The sequence below is a fragment of the Panthera tigris genome, chromosome X, assembly GCF_018350195.1.
Source record: "Panthera tigris isolate Pti1 chromosome X, P.tigris_Pti1_mat1.1, whole genome shotgun sequence".
NCBI classification, from domain to species: domain Eukaryota; kingdom Metazoa; phylum Chordata; class Mammalia; order Carnivora; family Felidae; genus Panthera; species Panthera tigris.
In genome coordinates this window covers 121,778,062-121,802,785 of record NC_056677.1, presented here as the reverse complement: position 1 = coordinate 121,802,785, position 24,724 = coordinate 121,778,062, and the positions used below count along the sequence as shown (strand labels likewise).

The following is a 24,724-nucleotide window of genomic DNA, read 5'->3' as shown; positions in this document are numbered from 1 at the left end:
GGTTCCCTGGACATTTCCAGACCTCTCCTAATCTCTCATCTCTAAAACTGGAGGGCAGTATTTTGGCTCCTAGGGTGTGCACCCACTTAACTGCCCCTCAAAAGGAGAGCTTTACACAAAGAGAATCCCAGGTGAGGATTTACGCTTTACAAATAAATGTTGCCACTTCATCTCATTAAAATTTTAAAAATAGGGCATCAGGGAATGGATGCCAGCAAGAAAAGTGCTCTGGTTGTATGCTACGGTATTGTTGAAGAGTGGCATTGCTACGCTTGTCTATTTTCTTAATACTCTTGATTTTATGATGTTGCTACAACATCTAACCAGTGGGTTTTGACAATGAAAATTCTCACCTGGAGACTGAGACTGTGGGAACCACAAAAGATTAACAATGGATTCTGAAATACGCTCTCTTCTGGACATAAGAGTAGAGTTTGGGGAATGGCTATTGCTGAAAATTTGAATCTTTGTAGGTCCTTTGTGTCTAAGATCATATATATATATATATATATATATATATATATATATATATATGACATCTCATTTCAGTTCTCAGGAACCTGTTATCATCACAAGTATTTCCCATTCTTTGTTTTGGGTAGTGTGGTCTTAAAACAATACTGTAGGGACTGTGTCATCATATCAAGCACAAAAAGATGGTGGGATCTGAGAAATGCATACAAAATACTGAAAAATGACTAAGTAATAAAACATATACCGCTCTCAAGTTGTAGTGTCCACTTACAATGACTTCTGTTTTTCACAGGTATCAAAAGAAGTGTAAAAACAAACAGAATCAAAGAGAACTTTCCCAAATGAGTGGAGTTCCACCAGTGACCGTTGGTGCTCTGGTAGAGGTAGAGTGATGGGTGGTGATGCTGGACATGGGGGGAGCACCCACTACAACAAATGGGCATCGATGCGCAGCCAACACAGTCCCTGGCGAACGTAGCGGACGAGATTGGTCATGCTGCTATGCTGGGTCAGGGGCCCCATCAGTGTGTCCAGATCGCCAAAGAATTCTGAAAATCAGAGCAGACGTTGGTCAGGCCTTTAAGGATCACCTCAGCAATATGCGCCAGACTGCGTAAGCTGCCTTCACGCACCAACGCAACCACATGGACGCCGAAAAAGTATTCGTTGTTCATTCATTCATTCATTCATTCAACAAAAATGTACAGATTACCTCCTGGGGGCCCAAAGCTCCACAGGTATAGGAGGCACTATTATTTTAATCTCTAGGTAGATCTAAAAACTCTGAAGCATAAATAACGTTTGTATGTGTTACTGGGATTAATAAAGCACAATTCCATTTAAATCTGTTGATTCCTGGTAAGTTTTTTCAAATCACTATGTATTTTCTCAGACAGATAGCAGATTTTACAAATACATTATAATCCTGTGGAGGTTTGTGAGGTACACACACACACACACACACACACACACACACGCACACACGCACACATCACATTATATACAAAAATGTATTTGTCTCCATATTTGTATATGTTCATATAATAAAGATACATAACATTTATATATATTGAAATATACACAAAATACATAGATAAAATAAAATGTATTTAAATCTATTTTGACATCACATATACAATTTATATTTTTAGATATTATAAATTTATATTTGGACGGAGGTCCATATAAAATGGTAGGGAACAATGGTAGATAGGGTATCGAGCTGTTTGCCACTGCATGTATTACTGAGTTGAAAGTATTCTTCTGTCCTTTTGTCTAAATGAACTGAGTTTACCAATTTTTCTTGGCATGATGCAGACACAGCCAGTGAACCTGGACAGCAATTACAGCCATCGGCATCTAACACTAAATACATGTCTAGGAGGCATCTGATGGGGTAAGTCTTATTACCAATTCCTTTAGGGAAGGGAGGCGACCTGCAGATATCTGTCCCTCACAACTCCCACCTCACCCCCAAGGACGTGGATGGCAAGACTACCCGGCTGATTTCCCTCCAGCTGATTGGGAGAAGGGGCAGTGCTGAGACCACACTGCTAACCACGGAGACTGCAGTTGTAGACAGTCTGCTTTGGAGCGGGGTGGAAGGTATGTGGAAAAGACTAGACGCCTTCATTTGATTATGTGATACTTTTAAACCTGTACTATGCAATACAAGTAACTTCTGCCGATAAAGGAGTAAATTATTTTTGGCATCTAAAATACATTGTTACATAACACGATATTAAGGGAAATGTTCAAGGACCTAGTCATTGTTGAGTGAACGTGAGCCGCGTGTGAGGCAGGACACCCCCTGGGTGTTCTCTGTACAAAGCCCACCGTGGCATTCCTAACTAGATACCCAGGTCACCATTTTCATAAGTGCTTCAAGTAAGCATCTGGGGAGGTAGGGAACAGGGTTCTAGACCAAAGGCCTATGTGGACAAGACAGAGGGGGTAAGGGTCTCTGACTCCACGCAGTTCAAAAATGACAAGCGTGTGGAACTCAAGGCTTCAAACGGGAGATTCCGAACTGGGCCCTCTCCCCAATCCACTGCAGAGCCCGAGGCCAGCATTAGCCGGGAACATGTTCTTTCTGCTGGTAGAGTGCAGAGTCGTTTTGATTCAGTATCAGGCAGGGAACTTAACAACTCTTGACACACTGTGCTAAGGACAAGATTAGCACCGTTTCCCTTGAACGTCAGCACAGCCACCACATCGCTCCTGGAAAGTTCTGCAGTTAATTTAGAAGGAATTACTTTTAACAGATTTTGAAAATGGATGCAATTATGACGGCAATCCATAAATATCGAACTGCCCTCCAGTTACCAATACAAAATGAGACAGAGAAGAGTGGAGGCAGACAAGCTAGGCAAGCCTTAAGATGCTTATGCTTTCGCTTGCAGTTCTAGAACTCTTGGATGGGCCTGGCCATCTGGACCAGTTGTCTTTGGATTTTCATAAGCGTAGAAAAGTAGAGAAGTTAAGAACTGCCCACTACTCAGGTAACCGAGGGCAGGAGCTCTCTGAAGGTGAAGGGTTCAGACTCTGGAATCACACGGTTCTAGATCTAATTCCTGCTTCCAACACTAAGAGCTGCGATATCATGGGTGAGCTTCTTAACCTCACCGAGTCTCAGTTCTTCTTTATCTACAAAACAGGGACACATGAGGCAACAAATAATACAGCGAACAGCACAGTGCCTGGCATGTAGGAATTGTTGCCCAATTTCTTCCTGGTTACCAATATAACCAATACATGTAAATAGTCCCAGGGCTCGGTGGGAGTGTGTAGCTGGGCTGTGGGTCGAAGTCTCAGGTTACGGAACGTGCTTTGAGAGCCACAGAATTTTTGAGTCATATAGATACATAATAATACGGAGTAAGAGAATAAATATTTGTTGGATCTCTTCCTCGTACCTGCCATTTTACACTAGCTGCTTTATACATCATTATATCCATTACAGCAATGGAAGCTAGGAAGCGGCTCATGGATTTCAGCAACTTGCCTGAGGTTGCCCAGCACTGCATGACCCAGGCGGGATTCTAACTTAAATCACCAGGCTTCACAATCTGTACTCCCAGTCCCTGGCCACACGGTCCCTCTGCTCTAAACTGCCGGGTGGTCTCTGCTGATTCCGAAAGGCCCGCATCTGTGCCCACCTTGATCGTGACTGCTGGGCCAGAATCAGCCACGCCAAATAAGTGGCCAAACAGCACTGGCTCACTCTCTGGTGAAGCAGGGTCCTCTCTGCGTTTGTTTTGTAGCAAAACCCACGTGTTACCACAGACACAACCTCTCCAAAAAAAAAAAAAAAAAAAAAGATTAAAGTTGATGACAGAGGCCAACAGGATCTTAATTAATTTGCAAATCATTCTTTTTCACTTGGCCTCGGTTTCTCTGCACTGATCCTTACCATGGGGTGAAAATCTGAAACAGTCATTTGCCAACACATCACAGCTCAGATTAGGTTAAGCTTTGAAAGAGGAAAAAAAAAAATCCCAGGGTCTTTGTTCACTTTCTCAGCAAAAAACTGGTCACCGTGTCAGCCCTGAGTTAACCCCCCTCTCCTCATCTACACCCTGGAAGCCCGAGAGACAGAAAGATAAGGCCACCATGGAAAACTCTAGCCCTTCGGAGCACGGTTGACTCGACCGTGGTCCGCGGACGTGGGGGGAGCAGACACGCATACCTTTGTTCTCTCTTGTCAGTTTGTCGGCCATGTCCCAGTGTTCGTAGCCCCGTAACACGTTGCTGGTGATGTTGACGTGGCTGGCGGCCATGTGGTGAATGCGCTGGGGGATGGTGACCGGGCCGTTGTTACAGCTGCCCATCGCGTTGATGGGAGAGACGTTGTTGAGAGACACCGGGGAAGGAGTGTTCCTGGGGAATGGGGAAGAGACGGGCCCGGTTAGGCTGGCCGCGAAGAGCGACGGCAGGCTGCCAGGCCTCCGTCACCACACCGAGGCCTCATGGGAACATCGCTGCCGCCGTGAGGGTTAGCACGGTGAACACGTATGAAGCTCAAGTGTGGCGAAGCTCGTCCTCAGAGGACGCCCTGGAGCTCCTGCCAGCACGTCCGTTTGCTCTAGAGACCCAGTGTGGAGAGTTTACTTATTATCACTGCGTTCCAGCCTCGTCTGACCAGCCCACACGCGGCTACGGTGCCAGGCTCTGGGATGAGCCACGCTTCTCCTTTTCTAACTCAGTTAAACACTGACATCTCACTGCCTCCTGCAGACTCCATATGTACTGCTACTTTCGTTTTCAGATCCCGGAGAGAGCTGGGTGAATGTTTCTCTGGCATTAATTCTATCCACCAATGTAGCTCTGACTTTGAATATATTAACATGAGTTGTGATGTTTCAGAGAGAGAAACGGCTCAGAGCTACAATGATCTCTCTACCTGCTGCCAGAATGGCTACTGGCATAGGAACGACTGGATGCGCGGTGTTGGGCTATTATCAAAGTGTTTTGTGGAAACCAGCGTGACAATTTGCTCCAAATACAGTCACCACGATAAACAAAATGCAGTTCCTCAAAGCCCCCTCCAGGAGCAGTCTTAGGGATGCTGGAAAAAGTAAGATTCTGAGTATCTCTTTAAGATTCTGGAAGACACGCTACAGGGATGGCTGTTAATTGCTGACCATTCACCCGCACGCTGTTTACAAAGAGAAGTCTTCACAGTTCCTACTTCGGGCAGAACCAATGTTGGGATAGAAGTTTTGGTTTAATTCTTTAACGTCGGCAACAAGGAGTCACCTGCCGTCTGCACATAGCATGCAGGGCCTGGGTGGCTTCCTGGACGCAGGAGCGAGGCCCGTGCACACCCCCGGCCTTCCTATCCGCGCGCACAGAGCGGATGTGCAGCCTACACACGGGATTTGGGGGGACGGCCATCACAAAGTACCAAAACGCTGGAGCGCTGCTAAGCCAATTTGGGAACAACTCACCCTGATGTGCCTGCCTTGAGACTCATGCAGGCTGTGCTGAGCCACGTGAAAGCTTTGGTCCATTTTCTGGAAACAGAGTGTATCTTCTGGTATGTTCTAATATGAGGGGGAAAGTGGATCCCCACACTTGCTGTGCACTTGTCTGTAAGACGGAGTGAAGGTTTCCTGCTCTGTTTATAGTTTCTGAGATCTTTTGACCCTTCTTGATAGAAAGATTTATCCTCCAGGGAGGGGTGGGGTGGGGTGGGGTGGGGAGACAGACATCCCAGCTAAGGAACCTAAGCCCAGAAGGGTTAACTAATGACAACGTAAGGCAAGAAAAGAATATGTCCTCATTCGTAATCACTGGAGGAAAATCACAAGGCTGTCAGGTGTCACGAATGTTGAAAGGGGAACTGTGTGGTGCTGGGGACAAAGTACGTCCTGGAGTCCCAGGACGCCTGCATTCTAACCCTGGCCGTGTGCTCCTGGCCATGCCCCTTCCCCTTGCAGAGCCGTTCCTTGACGGGAAGAAAAGCCCCGATTCAGTGATTTCCAATCATGTCCAGAAGTCACGAGGGGAAACACATCATGTCAGTTTACTTTGTACATTTTAAAAAGGACTTTTTAGGGGCGCCTGAGCCTGGGTGGCTCAGTCAGTTAAGCATCGATTTCAGCTCAAGTTATGACCTCATGGTTCATGGGTTCAAGCCCTGCATCGGGCTGTGTGCTGATGGCTCGGAGCCTGGAGCCTGCTTCAGATTCTGTGTCTCCCTCCCTCTCTGCCCCTCCTCCACTCGCACCCTGGCTCTCTCTCTGTCAAAGATGAATAAGCATTAAAAAAACTTTTAAAAAGTAAATACTTTTTTTAAATGTTTATTTATTATTGAGAGAGAGCGAGAGAGAGAGAGCGCGCGCGCGAGAGAGAGCCACCTGGGGAAGGGGCAGAGAGAGGGAGACACAGAATCTGAAGCAGGCTCCAGGCTCCGAGCCATCTGCACAGAGCCTCACGTGGGGCTTGAACCCACGAACCATGAGATCATGACCTGAGCTGAAGTCGGATGCTTAACCGACTGAGCCACCCAGGCGCCCCAGTAAAAAGGACTTTTTAGTTGATAACAGTGAGGTGCTGAATGAGGGGCTTTCTTTGCTCGTGACTTCCTACTTCCTTGTCAATAACCGGTAGAGGAGGCAAGGAGAGCCAGTGCATGGGTTTGCTTTTGGACATGGCTGGTCTTCCGGGTGGCTCTAGGAGTGCCATCCTGCCGAGCGGATCTGCCTGACGCACCGTACTAATGAAAGAATTCAAACCTGCCTAAGGAACTGTGACCCTGGCCACAGGAGTGTGATGCCACACGCATCTCCCGGGGAGGGGGTGGGTGGCCCTCCAACTCCAACTCGGCTCTCGCCCCCTGCTTGGGGTTCCTTGTCCTGTTCTCTTTCTGTGGGTCTACCTGTAGATCCTGTCTTTGTCTTCACATGTTCATGGCACACGCAAATGAGCGTGCACCTGCAGGCGCACACCTCCCGCCATTAGCACACGGGTCCTGTCCACCTGTCTGCCACACTCGCCCTCCCGCTGTTCCTCAGACGCATCAGGCGCCCCGTACTCCGGAAGGTGGTTCCTGTTCCTCTGCCTGGAATGCACTTCCCCGGGGTATCTCCATGGGCTGCTCTCCACGATCCTTCTTGAACATCCCTGTTCAAGACCAGTGTACTGCTCCCCGCCCCACCCCAGACGAGCTTTTTAATGCCCCTTCCTGGTTTCCATTTGCTCTATGACATCTACCACCATTTTTGCATGCCGTGTATTTTCTCCTGCTTTTCTCCACCAGAAAGTGGCCTCGAGGAGGGCGGGGATCTTTGCCTGTGTCACCCAGTGCTGTGCCCGGCATCTAGAACAGTGCCTGGGGCACATACTATGTACTTAAAGAATACTAGTTAACGAAATGAATGAACTGTCTTCCCACCACCCCTCTATCATTAGTTAGCATCCAGTACCTGTAAGAGGCTCTGGAGAGGGTAGAACAACGTAGAGCACAAGGGAGGGGGATCATGTTTATCAAGTGCCTGGCAGGGCGTCCCATCCATAGTACGCACTCAGTGAACACTATTTACCAGGTGAATGAAGAATGAATGGCCCTTTAGCGGAGACAGCAAATAGTCTGCGGGGGGGGGCAGACCCATTCCTTTCTGACAACTGAGGGTAGGTGCCTCCAGTGAAGTGTCCCCCAACGGCGGTGGGCGCTCCAGGGGTGCGACAGTGTGTGCTTTCCGACTCAAATGGTAACCGCGACACCAAATACCGCGGCAACGGCAGCAGCCAACGCTTGTTAAAGTATCTGTGTGCTCAGATATTACCTCTCAGCCTCAGCAAAAGTTTGCCATGCCACGCTCAGTAGCAAGCAGATTTTTCTTCTCCTTCCTCCAACCGCTTCCTTGCAATTTTCTCCCCCAGCCTTCAAGGTCAGGGGTTGCCGCTTCCGGAAGGTGCCCCGCGAGTCCCTGTGTGGTGCCAGCCACCGTCCTTCACTGAGGAAGCCAGGCTGTGGTCTTGCTTGCATACGAGAAGCCTTCCCTGACCATGTAGGGAGGTCCAAGCTCTTTCTCCCCTGGGCTTTCACAGAACTTTCTTCCCACCTGTCACCTTCCTGCGCCGGACCGTGTGCTCCCGGACTGCAGGCATTACATCGAATTCAGCTGTGTCCCCAGCCCCTCATACGGAGACGCATCCCAAGTGCTGAATGAACAGGACGTAACCCCTGGGTGACCATTTTGAGTTGCCTCACTCAAAATCTCTATGGCCTACGAAAGGGAGCGTGCTCTCTTCAGACAGAAGCTGCTTAAAACATCCTTTCAGGAGGCTTTTAATGTGACTTCACAAGCTCAGGATGTGTTTGAGTTCTTTCGTTTCAGAATTAAAAAAGTTGTTTTTCCCCAGAAATCCTTTAATGGCCGCTTACCTGAACTTGCCCTTGCTTTACCCTGTGCTCAGAGAAAATAGCTTTCTCTGGGCCTTTGTGGTTATTTTTATTTTCCAAACTTCCAGACAGAAGCATTCTTTTGCTTTTGTTGTTCGACATAAAAGTAAGACTTAATCAACAATTTAAAGGATACTTCCAATACAGTAATTGAGTTAACGTGCAGGTTTTAATGGGTCTGTTCCCTCCCTCTGAATGTGTGAACGATCTCAGAGCAGAGTTCACGTCCCACCGCTCTGGGAGTGCGCTTTGTGGACATTTATAAAGTGGCAGAGGAGACTATTTTACTCTGGAAGAAACGTATGGATCAGAGATACGAGAATTTGGAGATGATGAAAAATGGGAAAGAGCGGCTCTTTGTGGAAGCCTGTGTCCGCAGTCATGGAGTTTCCCCTCCCGCTGGGGGTGGGAGGTGGGTCTGTGGCGGTGAGGGAGGTCCGGGAATCAGAGGAAACACTGATGGTCAAGCACAGAAAGGCAGCCGTGTGGCCAGGTCCTAGACGGACGCTCAAAACCTCCCTCTTAGAAGGTACCTGTGTTCACAGGGGCCTCGGAGGCTGTTGTGTCCAGCCCTTTCATCTCAGATAGAGGGAAACACGGCCAGTGAGGGGGAGGGGCCACTCAGCCCACAGGGAGCTCTGGACAGTGGGAGGGGCCCGGGACCCGCTCCAGGAGGTTCTGACTCCCACCTGCTGCAGGGAGACCGGGCAGCCCCGCGGGAGTGGGTGAGTCCATCGAGCCTTACGCCAGCGGTATAGCAGGTGGTTTTATGTATTTTAGGTCAGGCTGTTTTAGTATTAATATAAAAATCACCACGAAGGCTCAGATAATTGGCTGACTAAGTGCCTTCACGTTCTCAGGACTATTATGCCTTTGGTTTTATTAAACAGCACTTACTATACATCAATGAATATTTCATTGGTCTTTCATTACTGAGTGAATCATTGGAAAATCACTGCCGCGGAGTTAACTTTACCCTGCCTCTCTTGAAATGGCATGGTGCTTGCCATCTCATTAACAGATATTTTTATGGCCATAATTTGGCTTCAAGATCACACAGTTAAAGAAATTTGGAATGCCACCATGTTGAACTTTTCTGTCTGGCCGTTAGCTGAAAGCTGACTAGAATTTCGTGGGCACCAAAATTACTCTAGTCTCAGAATTGACCTGTGCTCCTGAGCTGTCAATACCAAATATCTGGGGTCTATTAAGTCCCCTGAGTTTCTGAAAAAGCAATTTTCATGAGATACTTACTTTCCATTGCCTACCCAGGGAGACGGTATCTGAGCGACTTTTGAAGCATTTTGCTACAAAAGAGAGAGAGAGAGAGGGACGTAAGGACATCTATTTTGTGTTTTATTAATTCAGAAACAGATGGAAGTGTGATTTAGAGAACATTAATATTGATTGCAGCATTTCGGGAATGCACACTATGACACACACTCGATGAAAATAGCTGGTTAGGATAATTAGTGGGCTCCAATCAGGACCATGAAAGTCACTTGATGAAAGATCGTATACACTAAAAGGCCCAGTGAAATCAGACTCAGTTCTCCAAGAAGTGGTTTAATTATCCTCATCTGAAATTTATTCTGCAAAACAAGCTCTTCAGAGTGCTGGCAAGCTTTTCTCCTGTAGCTCCCCTGGCAAACTTGTTCCCCGGGAGGCGAGGTGGCCCGTAATTTCTGCCATCCCAGGAAGGTGCCGGGAGGCAGCAGCGGCGTTGTGTGGTCGATTCGGTTGCGAATCACCTTGATTTGCTATCTCGACAGGCCAATCCCTGTTTGGCAATGCAACTGGCCCAGGGCCGCGCTGCCTTGGGACACTAAAGCATCCTTCTCTCTGAACGGGACCGGGCTGGTCTCAAAACCGGGCCTTCTGCATTTGGCGGAGCACACACTTGCACAGCTCTCAGCACCACTGCCTCAGGACAGTGGTCCGGCTCATTAGAATGACCTCCCCAGGTCAGAGCCCAAGGGGCACAGGACCAGGACCCCCGGGGGCACTGAACCCGACCCAGGCCCGCCTTTGCAGCGTCAAGACCGAGCCTACGCTCTTCCATTGCCTCCTGGGTTCCGGCCCAGCCCCCTTTGCAAATGGGGTGCTGGGCAGGGTGGGCATTTTCAGGAGCCCAGTGAGCACGCAATACTTCTCTGGAGACTCCAGGTTTTAATCTAAAAGAAGCTCAACACGCTGCCGGAAGAGCGACTTATTTAACATCTGTTTGGTATCACACTTGGGGGGATGGGACCCAGAACTGTGCTCTCACAAGCCCTCCAGGGCATCTAAATGCCCACTCAGGTTCGACGACCGCCTTTCTAGAGCACGGCTGGAGACCCGTGGACACAGGAAGGGATGGGCAGCTGTCGTGTGCCACCCGTTCAGCTACGTGAGCACCAGCTCCACGGCACGGTGAGGCCTTGGCGAGCTTGCCCTCTTCCCCACCCTAGTCAGCGTCCTCACACAGCTGTGTGATGTCACTCATGGGACTCGGGTGACACATGTGAGGCCATGACTGGATTCATTTCAAATAACTTCTTTGGTGCAATTTAGTCAAGCAGTCTCATGCACTTGGCAGAAATAATAATAATAACAACAACAACAACAATAATAAAATCATCCTTCCCTTTTATGGCTGGACCAACAGGAACCTTGAGCCTTCTCAAGTCTAAATCATGGTCAGTGTTGGGGGGCAAATGAAGCAGAAGCTTCACAGATCATCGAGCCAGTGACACTTTAGAGGCCAGACTAAGCATCAGGCTGGTAGTTTTTATCTGGGCTCGCTCTCCAATTCTGGCATTCTCTTTGCAGTTAAAATACCTTTTTTCTTTTTGCTTGCCAATTAAAATTTCCAGCTCCCTAGATGACGGGTTTCTCTTTCTTTCTTTCTTTCTTTCTTTCTTTCTTTCTTTCTTTCTTTCTCTCTCTCTCTCTCTCTCTCTCTCTCTCTTTCTTTCTTCGTGTGCTAACTTATTTTGGTAACCAAAGCAATCAGTTGTTTTAAAGTGCAGCCACCATACTCCAAGACTCTCCACGGCCAAAGGGAATGGCTATCCCCCCAGAGCCCGGGGTGGCTGCAGTGACTTCTCTCACTGTTGAGAAACTTTGGGACTGGCCGTTCACTTAACACGGCACTGGTCACAGCCACAGTCACAACCTGTGTCCCCTGGTGGGTCCGCCACACACAGTGGGGGAGAAGGCATCGTTCCCCTGACTGCAACCGGGAAGATGCGAAGTGCCATTTTGCTTGGACCAAACCTGAGCTCTCTGCTGAGCCCTGAGGCAGAGGCAGGAGGGCCACGGCCGGTGGGCATGCGAGGTGAAGCCTTTGGCAGCAACGACCTTGACATTTAATAACATGCCTGCCACATCTCATTAGTGATTTTATTCACTCAGTACTTACAAATTATACAAAATAAGGATTACCTTAAAATATTCCATCAGTGATCTGGAGTACTTCATGGCATGGTCCTTCTTCAGCTTAAACATCCGCAAGTAGAGAAGTGATAAACATCTGTAGCTGTGGTGATGAGGAAGGATTATGTTAATGCCGGTGCGTAATGAAAGCTACACGTTGTCAACAAAATGCTGATTCATAGTTTGCGGTTCCCCTCCTACGGTTCTTGAGGAACACCAGTGCAAAAAGAAAAATTTTCAAAAGAGAAGGGGTAAGCATTAAAATCCCATCTTGATAAGGCTATAAATTAGGAGAGTAAATGTTTAGTCAGCGACTGAAGAAATCCATTAGTTATCCTTTAATAGTTTAATGGAAAACAAGAATAATGATCTGGGGTAAGCAGCTTAAGTCGATCTGGAGTTTTCAAATCCTTCTGTGACATTTCAGCTGTTTCATAGCCTCCATGAGACTTACCATAATACTGCCAGCTTTTTGTCCCCGTCCGAAGCCAAGGGGCTTGCAAAGTTCTTCAGTCTCATCGCGTACCTTTGGAGAGAAAGGACAAGCTCGAGTGCCATCTGTGTGACCCGTCAGAAACTCCCATGCCTCGGTGCCACATTTGCTCTGGGTGGGAGAACGAAAGCACGGGCGAGAGCACGCTTTCCTGGACACGTGCAAAACGACGATGGACAGAGTGACATACAGAAGGGAGCTCTGGAGAGGTCAGCTGAAGCGGGAGCCCGTGTGCCAGGGCAGGGCCGTGGAAGGTCTGCTAAACGCCGGCAAAGGCATAAGAAAGAACGAAATCTTGCCATTTGCCGGGACATGGATGGAGCTGGAGAGCATAATGCTTAGTGAAGTTAAGTCAGAGACAGACAAATCCACTCGCATGTGGAGTTTAAGAAACAAAACAAACAAGCCAAGGGAGGAAAAAAAAAAAGAGAGAGAGAGACAAACCGAGAAATACTCTTCACTCTAGAGGACAAAGTGATGGGGAGGAACGGGGAGATGCGTGGAAGAGGTGACGGGGGATTGAGGAGGGCACTTGTGATGAGCACAGGGTGACGTATGGAAGTGTTGGATCACTATACTGTGCACCTGAAACTAATAGGACATTGTAGGTTTATTAACTGCAATTTATTAAGGGGCAGAGAGACAGGGAGACACAGAACGTGAAGCAGGCTCCAGGCTCTGAGCTGTCAGCACAGAGCCCGACGTGGGGCTCGAACTCGCCAACTGTGAGATGGTGACCTCAGCTGAAGTTGGATGCTTAACTAACTGAGCCACCCACGTGCCCGCTAACTGGAATTTAAATAAAAACTTAACAAAATAAAACAAGTGCTGGCAAAAGGTTGTTTCTAGGACCACTCTAGCTAAAGACATTCCTGGCTTGCCACGAGAGGTGGCCACAAATGTCAGTCTCAGCTGACTTTATGACAGACGAGGTAAATAATACACGACTCTGTGTGACACGGGCATGGGGAGCCCACAATCACACAGTGAAAGAGGTCTTTTCTAATGGCTCGGCTTTTGAATATATTCTTATAGAAAGTGGTTTTGTTTTGTTTTGCTTTAAAGGAAGGTCGATTTCACAGCATTTGAAGGTCTAAGTGCCCTTAATTTATGGTGCTGGTATATTTTGTCTTTCCATTCTCTTTAATTGTTACTGTTCCACACTGGGGTGATCAAAGGTTGAGCAGCTCTCATTTTTTTTTCTTCTAGCTGAGCACATCCCATTCTGGGCATTTAGACTCTTGAAAATCAATTCATTGCATAAAATCATTGTCTGAGCTTTAATGCAATTTCACAGGTACCTGTGGAGGAATGAGTAATGGAGTTCAGTGTTGCAGAAGGAAGCTGAAAGTGTGCAGGCAGCGTGGACTAGTTCTCATTTACGAGAAGGTGATGGGGAGCCTGTACCACGGACTCCCTGTTTTCGACAGCCTCTCCAGAACACCAGCACCCCTGGGCTTGCCCCCCAAGACTCGGCACCCCGTCGGCATGCTGTTATCACCCTGCTCTCCTGGCTACCGCTCCACTTCTGCTGAGGGAACATTTTCCAACAAAAGGACCTGAGCACGTGATGTGGGTCCCTTCTGTCGTTGCCATATTAAGCAAAAGGAGTTTTATTATGTAATAAATCAAACTGTCTTTGACAGTTGGATCGCTGAAATGTCAACTCATTGTGATGCCCCACTTGTTTGCACAAATACATTTCTATTGCAGACTCCCAGGGCTCAGAGCAACTATAATTACTTGGAGGAAGAAAACTGGGCTCTCTCTCTGTGGCCAGCATACTGTCGGAGAGAGAGTAATAAAAATCTCTGCAACACAATATTATGCTACTAAAAACTATGTTCATATTACAGTCTCTCCATAATTGCAACTACTTTCAAAGACCTAGTTGCTTTAGCCCATTTTATTCTCAACTGAAATTTCTCTCTCTCTCTCTCTCTCTCAAAAAAAACCAAACAATTAGACACACACACGCTTTACAGAAAATATAAAAACTGTCCACGTAGAGAGAGGGCACACAAAGAGGTGCATGTAAAACTGGGGCGATCTGAACAAAGTCCATGGATTTTATCGGTGTTGGGGGAAACGGGAGAGTGGGGCCACAGGAACTTATGGTATCATTTCTCACAACTGCACAGGAATCTACAATTCACTCAAAAATAAACTAAAAATATTGACTTTAAACTAAATGTTCAGGGGTGCCTGGGTGGCTTAGTCAGTTAAGCATCTGTCTGACTCTTGGTTTCAGCTCAGGTCATGATGTCATGGTTTGTGAGTTCGAGTCCCATGTTGGGCTCCATGCTGACAGCATGGAGCCTGCTTGGGATTCTCTCTCTCTCTCTCTCTCTCTCTCTCTCTCTCTCTCAATCTCTCTCTCTGTCCCTCCCCCACTCATGCACTCACACCCCCTGCCCAAAATAAATGAATAAACTTAAAAAACAAAAAACGTGCATACATTCTCCATTGACTTTCACCAGGTTCTACTGAGATCTACTCCTGGGGGGAACAAACTATCACATAATGAGAAGACAACAACAGCTGTGCTTGGAAAAAAATATTTTTTGCTACATAATTATGGAAAAAGACTTGTTTTCTAATGGAAATAAATATTACTCAAAGATTCACATTGCATTTTTACCAAGAACAAGATATGTTCTGCTTTTATATTTTTAAGACAGCATGTTTTTTTTCCTAAAAGAAAATGAGTTAGAAAGAAAAATAGAGTGAGATAGAAAACACCCATAATTTCACCCTACTGCAGCTATGATCTCATTTCCCTTCCAGGTTAGTCCACAAGCAGAAACATGCTTTTCATGGTCAGAAATGTTGTGTGTATATAATTCTGCAGCTCGTTTTTACTTTAACATTGTATTATAAACATTTTCATGTAGCTACATAGTCTCCGTCATTGTTGCAATTCAATGGCTGCAAAGAATTCTGTTGAGTGTACTACAGTGTAATTACTTACTCTTCTGTGATTGATTATTTGGTTTGCTTCTAATTGTGTACTATAATATATGCCAAACTGAAAACCATACAGATAACTTGCTCTACTCTTGCAATTATTTCCTTCAGTACAAGAAATTCAAATTTCCAGAAGTTGAATTACTGGCTGAAAAGGTATGAATGCTCATTTGTAGAGGTTTCCAGCAAAGGAGAGGCCTAGGTCACCATTAGTGTGTGTGTGTGTGTGTGTGTGTGTGTGTGTGTGTGTTTGTGTTAACACTAGGTATTAGCATTTTTATATTTTCTTGTTAATTTAAAAAGTGCCTTTTTTAAAGTCTGCATTTTTGGAAGGATAGAGAACATGAATTTTCTCCATGTTTCTTCACTAATATTGCCCCTCAATTTTTTTAAAGTTTATTTATTTTGAGATGGGGGGAGGAACACAGAGAGAGAGAGAGACAGACAGACAGACAGACAGAGAATCCCAAGCAGGCTCTGTGCAGTCAGTACAGAGCCTGATGCGGGGATTGATCTCACAAACCCTTGAGATCGCGACCTGAGCCGAGATCAAGAGTCAGACGCTTAACCAACTGAGCCACCCACGTGTCCCGCCCCTCAATTTTTTTTATGTTTGTTTATTTATTTTGGGGGGGGGGAGTGAGACAGAGAGAGAGAGAGAGAGAGAGAATGTGCACAAGTGGGGGATGGGCAGAGAAAGGGGGAGAGAGAAAGAATCCCAAGCAGACTCCGCTGTCAGCAGAGTCCGATGCAGGGCTTGAACTCATGAACCGTGAGATCACGACCTGAGATGAAACCAAGAGTCAGAAGCTTAACTGACTGAGCCACCCCAGTGCCCTGCCCGTCAATTTTTAATCCTTATAAGTTTTGTGAGAATTTTCATCTTGTGCATCTTGGAAGAATCACTGGCAGCCTCGAATACACTGAGAAATCAATTTCCCCTTAAAAAGCTACAGAATGGCAGTGGTGGCTTTCACAGAGCATAAAGTAAGTCCGAGAGATACTTCACATGCTTCTCTGAACACAGAAAATTGGAAGGTGGCTGCCTGGCCTGGCAAGGTGAGGCTGCTGTCCTCATAATCTCCTTACTTTTGTGGCTTTAACTTAATCATCTGATTCTATGCAAGCATAGTTTTTTTTTTTTTCTTTAGAATAGTCCACACTCTTTTGATCTTTTGGAGTGCTTTTCTGGGAAAATATGCATGCTAAACGTGTCCAGTGTTTGTGTGAAGGTTTAATTACAAGGGCCTCAGATTTGTAACCGTTTATGCAGACACATGCAACATAGTAAAAACTAGGCCCAGCATAATCAATTAATGGAGCCAGAGGTGACCCGGAAATAAGGACCTATCAGGTAAAGAATGGATCACTCAATCTCAAAGGCAATTATTTACTCCATCCAGCAAATGATGGTGCTTTCCCACTATTCAGAAGTGGATTAAATTATTTTACAAATATCTGCAGGTTACCGGAAAATACCACGATGGGCCTTTCTTTTCTTTCTCCTTCTTCCAGGAATTTTTCTGATTACCCACAAATTCTCCTCCATAGAGACCAACAAGAGGCCCTCCCCCTGCTACCACCTTGTCTGTTTCCCTGAAATTCCAGACACATGGGAAGTTTACTGTGCACCTGTGGCCTTAAATGTCAACTCTGCGGCCCCTCCTTTTTACAGTTTTTTTAAATGTTTATTTTATTCTTCAGAGAGAGAGACAGAGCGTGAGCAGGGGAGGGGCAGAGGGAGAGGGAGACACAGAATCCGAAACAGGCTCAAGGCTCTGAGCTGCCAGCACAGAGCCGATGCGGGGGCTCCAACTCACAAACCGCGAAATCACGACCTGACCTAAGATGGACGTTTAACCGCCTGAGCCACCCAGGCGCCCGTAATCATGGCCCCTTTTTAATAACTGAGGCAGAAATACTTAGAAAACATGGTTTATAACAGGAGTCCCGATAGTGCCACCTTTCTTGAATTGCGCTTTGGAAAGGCAAGTGTCAATGCCAAATGGTAAAATTATTACACTTCACTTCCACCCACCATGTTTCCATTTTAATTTTATGAAGGTTGCAAATTATAACACTCACATTATAACCTCTGAAGGGGGTCATTTATCAAGGCAGTGTCCATCAACTATAAATTTTCCATGACGTTAATCAAATGGTAAGAACTAATTATGATGGCTTCTAAGAAGATGCACGGGACAAACCATTAGGAGGAGGAAATGATATTTTTGGAAAACACAGCAGATTCTAATTATGAGGGAGACGAGCTTAGGAAGATGGCTTTGGAAAGGCCATGAACCTGAGGAGCTCCACGGTCTCAGAGTACATGGTGTATGGAGACTTGGCTTCCAGAGGGTCGCGCTCCATCGCGTTGCCACATTCGGTGAACGACAGGGCTGCGTCGGCGTAATTCACGGCTTTGCCAAATTTCTCAAACTGAAACGGGAAGATGGCTCGTGAGCACGATATTGCCTCTCTTCTCCCTCTTATAAAGGAGTGGATCTCAACCCGGGGCAATTTTCCACCCCCCACCCCCGGGAACATTTGGCAACGTCCAGAGATATTTCTGGTCATGAGCACGAGGCCGGAGAGACTGCCACACATTCCCCAAGGCACAGGACAGGCCCCGCGATGGAAAGGGGAGTCGATGTGTGACTTTGTATCGACAATGACGCAGCTGATTTAAGGTTCTATTGTCATGACACTGGCGCTGGTTGAGAAGAGAAAAGGCGGCCAAGGTGGCGCGCGTGTCGTGGTGGTGTTAGCATATATTTGTGGTACTGTTGTTGTCAGTATTTTTTAGTGGCCCGGCATGCAAATCACTGCCTTGGCTAGTTTCTATGCAGTGAATGGACTAGCCTGGTCATTGCAGGGTCCTATGGACAGAGCTTGCAATGAACTCTGTTTTTGGTAAGGCTCCTGGACCAAGTCCACGTACAGTCTGTGCTTGGAACTCTTTGGGAGCACGTTGACCCCCACCCCAGGAGAAGGGTAACAAATTGACGCTATTGTCATGACAAATGTGAGGCTTCAGTGCGACTGTTGACAATAATCACATCACTTTCATTGTAAATGATGGTCTGAAACAGCGTGTCAAAAAGCCAAAAAATATAGCACTACTAAATATTTTAGTTTAGTAAAATTTTATTGCAAAAGGTTTTAGCCCTGATAATGGTCATGATTAAACTGACTTAGACATACTGATTTCTTTTTTATGTGTAATGAATATTATATATGACACTTTTATAGTGAGTATTTTATAACAGTGTTTAATGTTTTCAATTTTTGATAGCGGCATGTAAGAATTCCACTAATACGGAATTTTATGGAAAAGAACCGGTATAATGCAGACTTAGTTATTTTAATTTTCTTGTATACCTTTTATCAAAATATTTTCTTGCGACTGTGAAGGTTTCAATTCTCAAAATGGCAGAGAGGCTGTCTCTAGCAAAGGATTAAGTACAATCGCTTGTTGTAAGTGACTCTATAACAAATGTTCTTCGGCTTTTACATACCGCAGGAATTCTGTGGTTTCCTTACTGTAAGCTGTTGTGGGAAAATACTGGTTTCAACCAAATTCAAAGTGGTTTGATGAAAACCTGTGTGTGTGTATGCAAACTATCTCCTTCTTCTCTTGCCTTACAACATTATTTCCTTAGGTAATCCAGCTCCAACTGACTCTCCCATGGGGAAATTAATCTTTACATCCTGAGTTTTCAAAGTGACTTTTCATTCACAAACCCATAGCTGCAAGGCTGCTTAAAGATCTCCTAGCCCAAACCTCTCTTTTTTTCCAAGAGAAGAAACTGAAGTCCACATGGAAAATTACATGGCCATAGTGCCAATCAGTGGCCAGGTCGCGCCCCCTTCCTGGGCCTCAGTTTCCCCATCCATGAAACGAGGGGCTTGAACTACAGAGGGGCTTCTAGCCCTGACACAGATATAAGCCTAGCAAAGATATCTTCCTCTAGATGGGTGTTTCTCCACCTTTTTTCCATCATTACTACCTCACCTCTGGCTACTGAGGGAGCTATTTCAGATATTTTTTTCACACAGCTCCACTGAAATTTCAATGCCAAAAATATATTCATTATCTCTTTATGTACTGTGGCCTGGGGGGGGGCAGGTCACACACCATTGCAATGTCTGACTTTTTTACTTTACCCCCCAAAACTGGCTTTTGCCCCCATGTGGGGGATGAAATCCCCACAAATGAAAATGCCTTTTCTAAATGGCTTAGACCAAGAGTGATTTTGGGGGTACACATAAAGACGACAGTGGAAGGTACAGAGTATTAGTTCTTAATCACACGTATGTATCTCTGTGGCTGTGATGCTTCTCAGTTCTTCTAAATCTCACCCACATGGTCTCCTCTGCACATCCCACTCTTCCTGAGCCCACGGACCAGCTTGTCAAGAGAACGTTTATGTGCTCCCTTGCCCTGATTTTGACAGGGTCGACCCCAGAGCACTTCTGTGCTGCTGCGGAGTTGAGGACACACCTTCCATATCACCGGCCCCCCATACAATGGTCACGGGCACCGTCTCCCCAGCATCTCTGGTGCAGCTGGACCCGAGCCTGCTTTGTCTTTTTCATTTGCAGGAGCAGAGGACAATAGTTTTCAAAGGACGGTTCACCCCACAGAAAGGTTAGCTGTAGACAATACCTGAGCAATTTGGACCATGGTGGGGAACTGACAGAAAACAGGGAAGCGTCAGATGCAGCTGGTGTTGACACAAGTCACAGCCCTGCCAGGGCCTAACACCGCGGGTCCTCTAAGTCCTGGGTGGACCCAATGCCATGGTGGAGGATACCATTGAGAGCCTTCTCTAGGACAGTGGAGAGGGTTAATGCCCATACCAGGGTCCCAGTCTCAGAACTTCTGATTCCATTTGTCTGGGGTATGGCTTGGGCATCATGTTTGTTTTAAAGGCCCCCAAAGAATTGTAACACGTGGTTGACGCCCCCTGTTGGGAGGCGCAGTCAGAACAACTCAACAGGCTGAGCTCATGGTTGATCTAGGTGGCCAAGACCCTTGGAGGCAGCGGGGCCATGCGTCCTCAGAAATCCAGATGACAGAAGTTCCCTTCTCTGTGTAGGGTCCTCGCCTGGCTGTACGCCTCACTCTGGAAACATGTGATCGATGCAGCACAGGGCGGAGGTTTTTCTACACACCCGGGTTTCCCAAAGCCCATTTTTGAGGCCACTTAACCAGCTTTCTATAACCTCTCTGCCACACTGGTCCTGATTTATTGGGACCAATGGGGGTTCCTACTTTCTCCAGGGCAGTTTCAAAAGTCATTTGAAAATTCACTTGAAAGATAGCAATAGCGTATGCCATTTAGCTCCTGAAGTTAGGGCAAGGGGAGGAAGAGCAAGAACATGGATGATGGCAGGGCAACACTCTCTCAAGGACTTGGGAACTATGCTGTGAGGAATCGACCAGCCCCAGTCTCCCTGTGTCAGAGCAGCGAGGAACTCTGACTCGTATGTAAAGTGCCTTCTTGGTTCCCCTTCAAAGCATAACACCTTAGTGGGAGGAAAGCAACGAGAGGAACAAAACCTACCAGTGCGTCAGCTTTGTGCTTTAGCTTCTTAGCCTCTTGCATGTAATAATCAGCATTGTGAACCCTAAACAAACGAAACGAGCTCTTTCAGCAACCAATGTTTCATCTTTCTGCCGACAGCCAGAAGAATCACAGATTATTTCGCTATAAGTCCATTCCAGTACAATGCCCTCAAAAAGGTAGGTGAATGCCCTCCCTTGTATGACAACCAGCCTGGAAATATCCCCAGAAGTGGAACGTGAAGTGTGTAATGGAGCATTAGGATAAATAACTGCCCCTCTAACCCAGGCATTCCATGGTCTGAACATTCCACAGACCCAAACGAACCTGGCTGCCGTTGACACACTGTTCCATCTGAGGACGCGGATAAGAGAGGGGGACAAAGCAACCTAGAATTAAGCACCTGTCTTTGGAAACGGTAACAGAGCTCCATGATTAAAATGGGCCGAAGACATTTCTTGGTGGGGACAAAGCTGTGCGTGGGGAGGAGGAGCTACTGCCAAGGTCTTACTTTGGGTGACACGTGGAAGGTGCTAGAAAAGCCGTAAAGCCTCCACCCCCCGCCCCACCGTGTCCATGATAACTGGGGAACAACATACGAGTCGTCAAAAGTGAGCTTGGGTCTCCGGACGTTGGTGGTGCTGCTGGACAGAAGGGGCAGGGCCGCCCAGGACGCCATTTCCAGGTGACTGCTGTCCATGAGGCCAGTAGTGATGGTAGATGTGATGGTGGAAATGGTTGTGGTAGTGGTTGTGGTAGTGGCTGTGGCAGTGGCGGTCGCAGTGGCCGTGACAGTGGCGGTGACAATGGCAGTAGCAGTGACAGTGGCAGTGGCAATAGCAGTGTTGGTGACCGTGACGGTGGCAGACGCGGTCTTTTTTGGAGTGTCTCCATCCTGGGAAAAAAGACAAAGATATACTTTGAATGTCAAGCACATTAGGAAACAAGGCAAGAGAAAAGAAAACAATGCGTACAGCTGCAGGATAAATACGTGACCCTGGTATATCACCAGCTTCTTCTCTGTGACGACACCAACCCCAAGCTAGTCAGGCACTGTGATTACATAAGCCCCATTACCCCATGAAGACAGCCATTGGCAAATCTGGTAGGAGAGGTGGGTGGGGATAGGAGGAAGGGGGAAGGGAGGGAAAGAAAGATAGATGAGCAAGGAGAGAGAGAACTGAGCAAGAGAGAGAGAGAGAGACAAACAGAGAGACAGCGAGACAGAGAGAGAGAGGTGAACCTGATATGTATACTTTTGATAAGGGAACAGCCCAGAACTTTCACTAGGGTAAATAAGTACCTTAGTCACTCTGCAAAATACCAAATTCAGTGCAGCAAATACCAGCATACCAGGCCTTGTAGCCTGGGACCAAGACTGAAGCTGCCCTTTTGTTCACTGAGGTCTTGACTGATGTCTGTGTCTATGTCACCTGAGGGCCTCTGGGATGGTAACAGCTCGACCAGATCAAAACCCAAATGGGTAAGAGACTTCTGGGTTTCACTCTGAACTGTCACTGCCCACAAAAAGAGTGGGATCCAGATGAAGAAAGTAGGAGGCAAGATTTATAATCCTGTGACAGTATGTGTCACGAGACCACGTGCCCTGTTCACACGGTAGACTCCGCCCTCCCCACCTGGCAATGGTGGGATGATCCTGACTGTTCTATTTCTGGCCATGCTTTGCCATGGGACCTCTTTCTCCTTCTGCTCTTCTGAGTTGCTATCTCCCTAAGGTTGGTATCTACCAAGGTTCATTCCTCAGATCTCTGCTTCCTTGACCTTGGCAGGATTTGCCAATCGTGTATGCATTGGCACAGATTTGACAACATGCAGATTACTGCCAAATGGAAACCTCGATCTTACCTTCTCTCTGGAGCTCTAGACCTGCAGTGATCACCTCTGGATCATTACCACCAAGATGGCACATTAGTACCTCAAAGTGCTCTGAAACCAATTTCATAACCAAAGCAGTCCCCTCTTTCCATTAATGGCAGATGGTCTTCCGTGTCACCAAGGTTGGATTTCTCCATGTCAGTAAGGGCACTGTGGTCATCCCTGGGGTAGGAATACTGGAACCAGTGTCTCCCGACCTTGCCTTCCATCTGAGCTGCTCTGCTCAATCAGCTTTATATACCGGAGTTCTGTAAATTCTTTCCTTTCAAAAAATGACAATGTTCCTAAAACTCTTTTGCAAAGAGCTTCAGAATAAAATGAATTTCACAGCTGTATCTCATCTTTAATTTCTTCCTCTTCATTGCCCTTATCCAATCAATTCCAAAGTCCTATTCATTCCATCTCCTCAGTGTTTCCCAAGTCTGTCCCTCCCTCCTCTGAAGCCTCAAAGTGCAGGTCCTCGTGGCTTCTGACTGAGACCATCAGCCTCCTGGTTGGACCCCTGACCTCTGAGCTAGCCTCCCCAATCCACTCTCAATCTGCTGCCGGCCAGCCGGCGCTCCTTACGCAAAGCTCCAATGCATTTCACTGCCTCGCATCCAAATGCGAACCCAAGGCTGAGCTCCTTTGCTGGCATGTAAGGTCCTCCCAGATCTGGCTTCAGCTTTTCACTCTATCTCCCACTACTCATTCCCATGGAACTTCCGCCAGACTGAACACATCTCACTTTCTTCACTGTCCTGTTTTGGTTCATGTGTAGTCTTATAGTTGAAAGAACCTCCCCTTTGTTACTTTTTTTTTTTTTTTTGCCTTATGATAATTTACTTTTTAATTTTAAAAAATTGTGGTAAAACACATGACTGGCTTATTTCACCTAGCATAACATCCTCAAGGCTCATCCCTATTGTAGCATGTGTCAGAATTTCCTTCCCTTTTAAGGCTGAATAATATTCCATTGTATGGACAGATCCCATTTTGTTTATCTGCTTCCCTTCATTTCTAAACCGTACTCATCTACAAAGGTGCAGCTCAACAAATGCCTTCTCCTCCAAGAAAACCACCTCCTGTCTACAGCCAAAAGTGCTTTAATCCTCCTTGGTCCCTTTAGAGATCTGAAGTCTGTCTCAATCCCTTCTCTATGACACCAATCACCACAGCCATTTTATATTCTAGCTCTTTGAGCACATGTTTCATTGCTTCCCTTACACTGAGAGCTCTCTGAACACTGGAGCCATCTCTGATTTATGACATGGCTACCGTACCCCATACCCCCTGCCCCACAGCCTTGTGCTCCCAGTAATTTGCTGAGTGCATGAATGCATACCTGCCTTAGTCAAAAGGCAAAAGGTCACCTTAAAAATATAAGTCAGTACGCCTGGGTGGCTCTGTCTGTTAAGCGTCCAGCTTCGGCTCAGGTCACGATCTCACGGTTCATGAGTTCGAGCCACGCGTCAGGCTCGCTGCTGTCAGCTCAGAGCCTGCTTTGGATCCTCTGCCTCCCTCTCTCTCTACCTCTCTCTCTCTCTCCCCCTCTCTCCGTCTGTCTCAAAAATAATTAAAAAAATTAAAAAATTAAAAATAGAAGCCAAATGTGAACATTTCTTATGTCCATGAAAGTGTATCTTTTCTACTTGATCCAGGATCTTCTAATTATCAAAAATTCTTACCGCCAAGAGCTTGCTGAGATGAATTTAATGAGAGCTACACATCTAAAAATTGTTATGATGGATAGGGAGAAAATAGTTGACAAATCATCATGGATTTTATTCAACCCAAACACATAAAAAAATCGGAGCCTTCTAAAACTCCTAAGCCAACTCCATGTTTCTACTGCCAAAGCCAGATGGCCCAGACCAAACAGTGGAGTCAGCCCAAGACGGTCCCACTCATCTCTACGGCCAAGATATGTGACAAGAACTCTGAAGCACCACATCCAACTGCACACATGGCGTTGATGTCAGTCCTGGCACGTTGGACTGGAAATGGCTTCATTCAGCC

At 46.6% G+C, this 24,724-nt stretch overlaps 1 protein-coding gene across 8 annotated transcripts in view; it reads right to left on the bottom strand.

The window, feature by feature from the left end:
- Positions 1–543: 543 nt before the first annotated feature.
- The window catches only part of AFF2 (AF4/FMR2 family member 2), a 452,543-nt gene continuing 428,362 nt past the window's right edge, over positions 544–24,724 (bottom strand). For all 8 annotated transcript variants that reach the window (XM_042973735.1, XM_042973737.1, XM_042973739.1 and 5 more), the window contains 8 exons: positions 21,430–21,725; positions 20,831–20,894; positions 17,563–17,699; positions 12,255–12,326; positions 11,810–11,903; positions 9,638–9,690; positions 4,163–4,353; positions 544–1,022 (listed from right to left, as the gene is read on the bottom strand). In XM_042973735.1, coding sequence (XP_042829669.1) covers positions 901–1,022; positions 4,163–4,353; positions 9,638–9,690; positions 11,810–11,903; positions 12,255–12,326; positions 17,563–17,699; positions 20,831–20,894; positions 21,430–21,725 — 1,029 coding nt within the window. In that variant the 3' untranslated portion in view covers positions 544–900. The remainder of the gene's footprint in view (positions 1,023–4,162; positions 4,354–9,637; positions 9,691–11,809; positions 11,904–12,254; positions 12,327–17,562; positions 17,700–20,830; positions 20,895–21,429; positions 21,726–24,724) is intronic.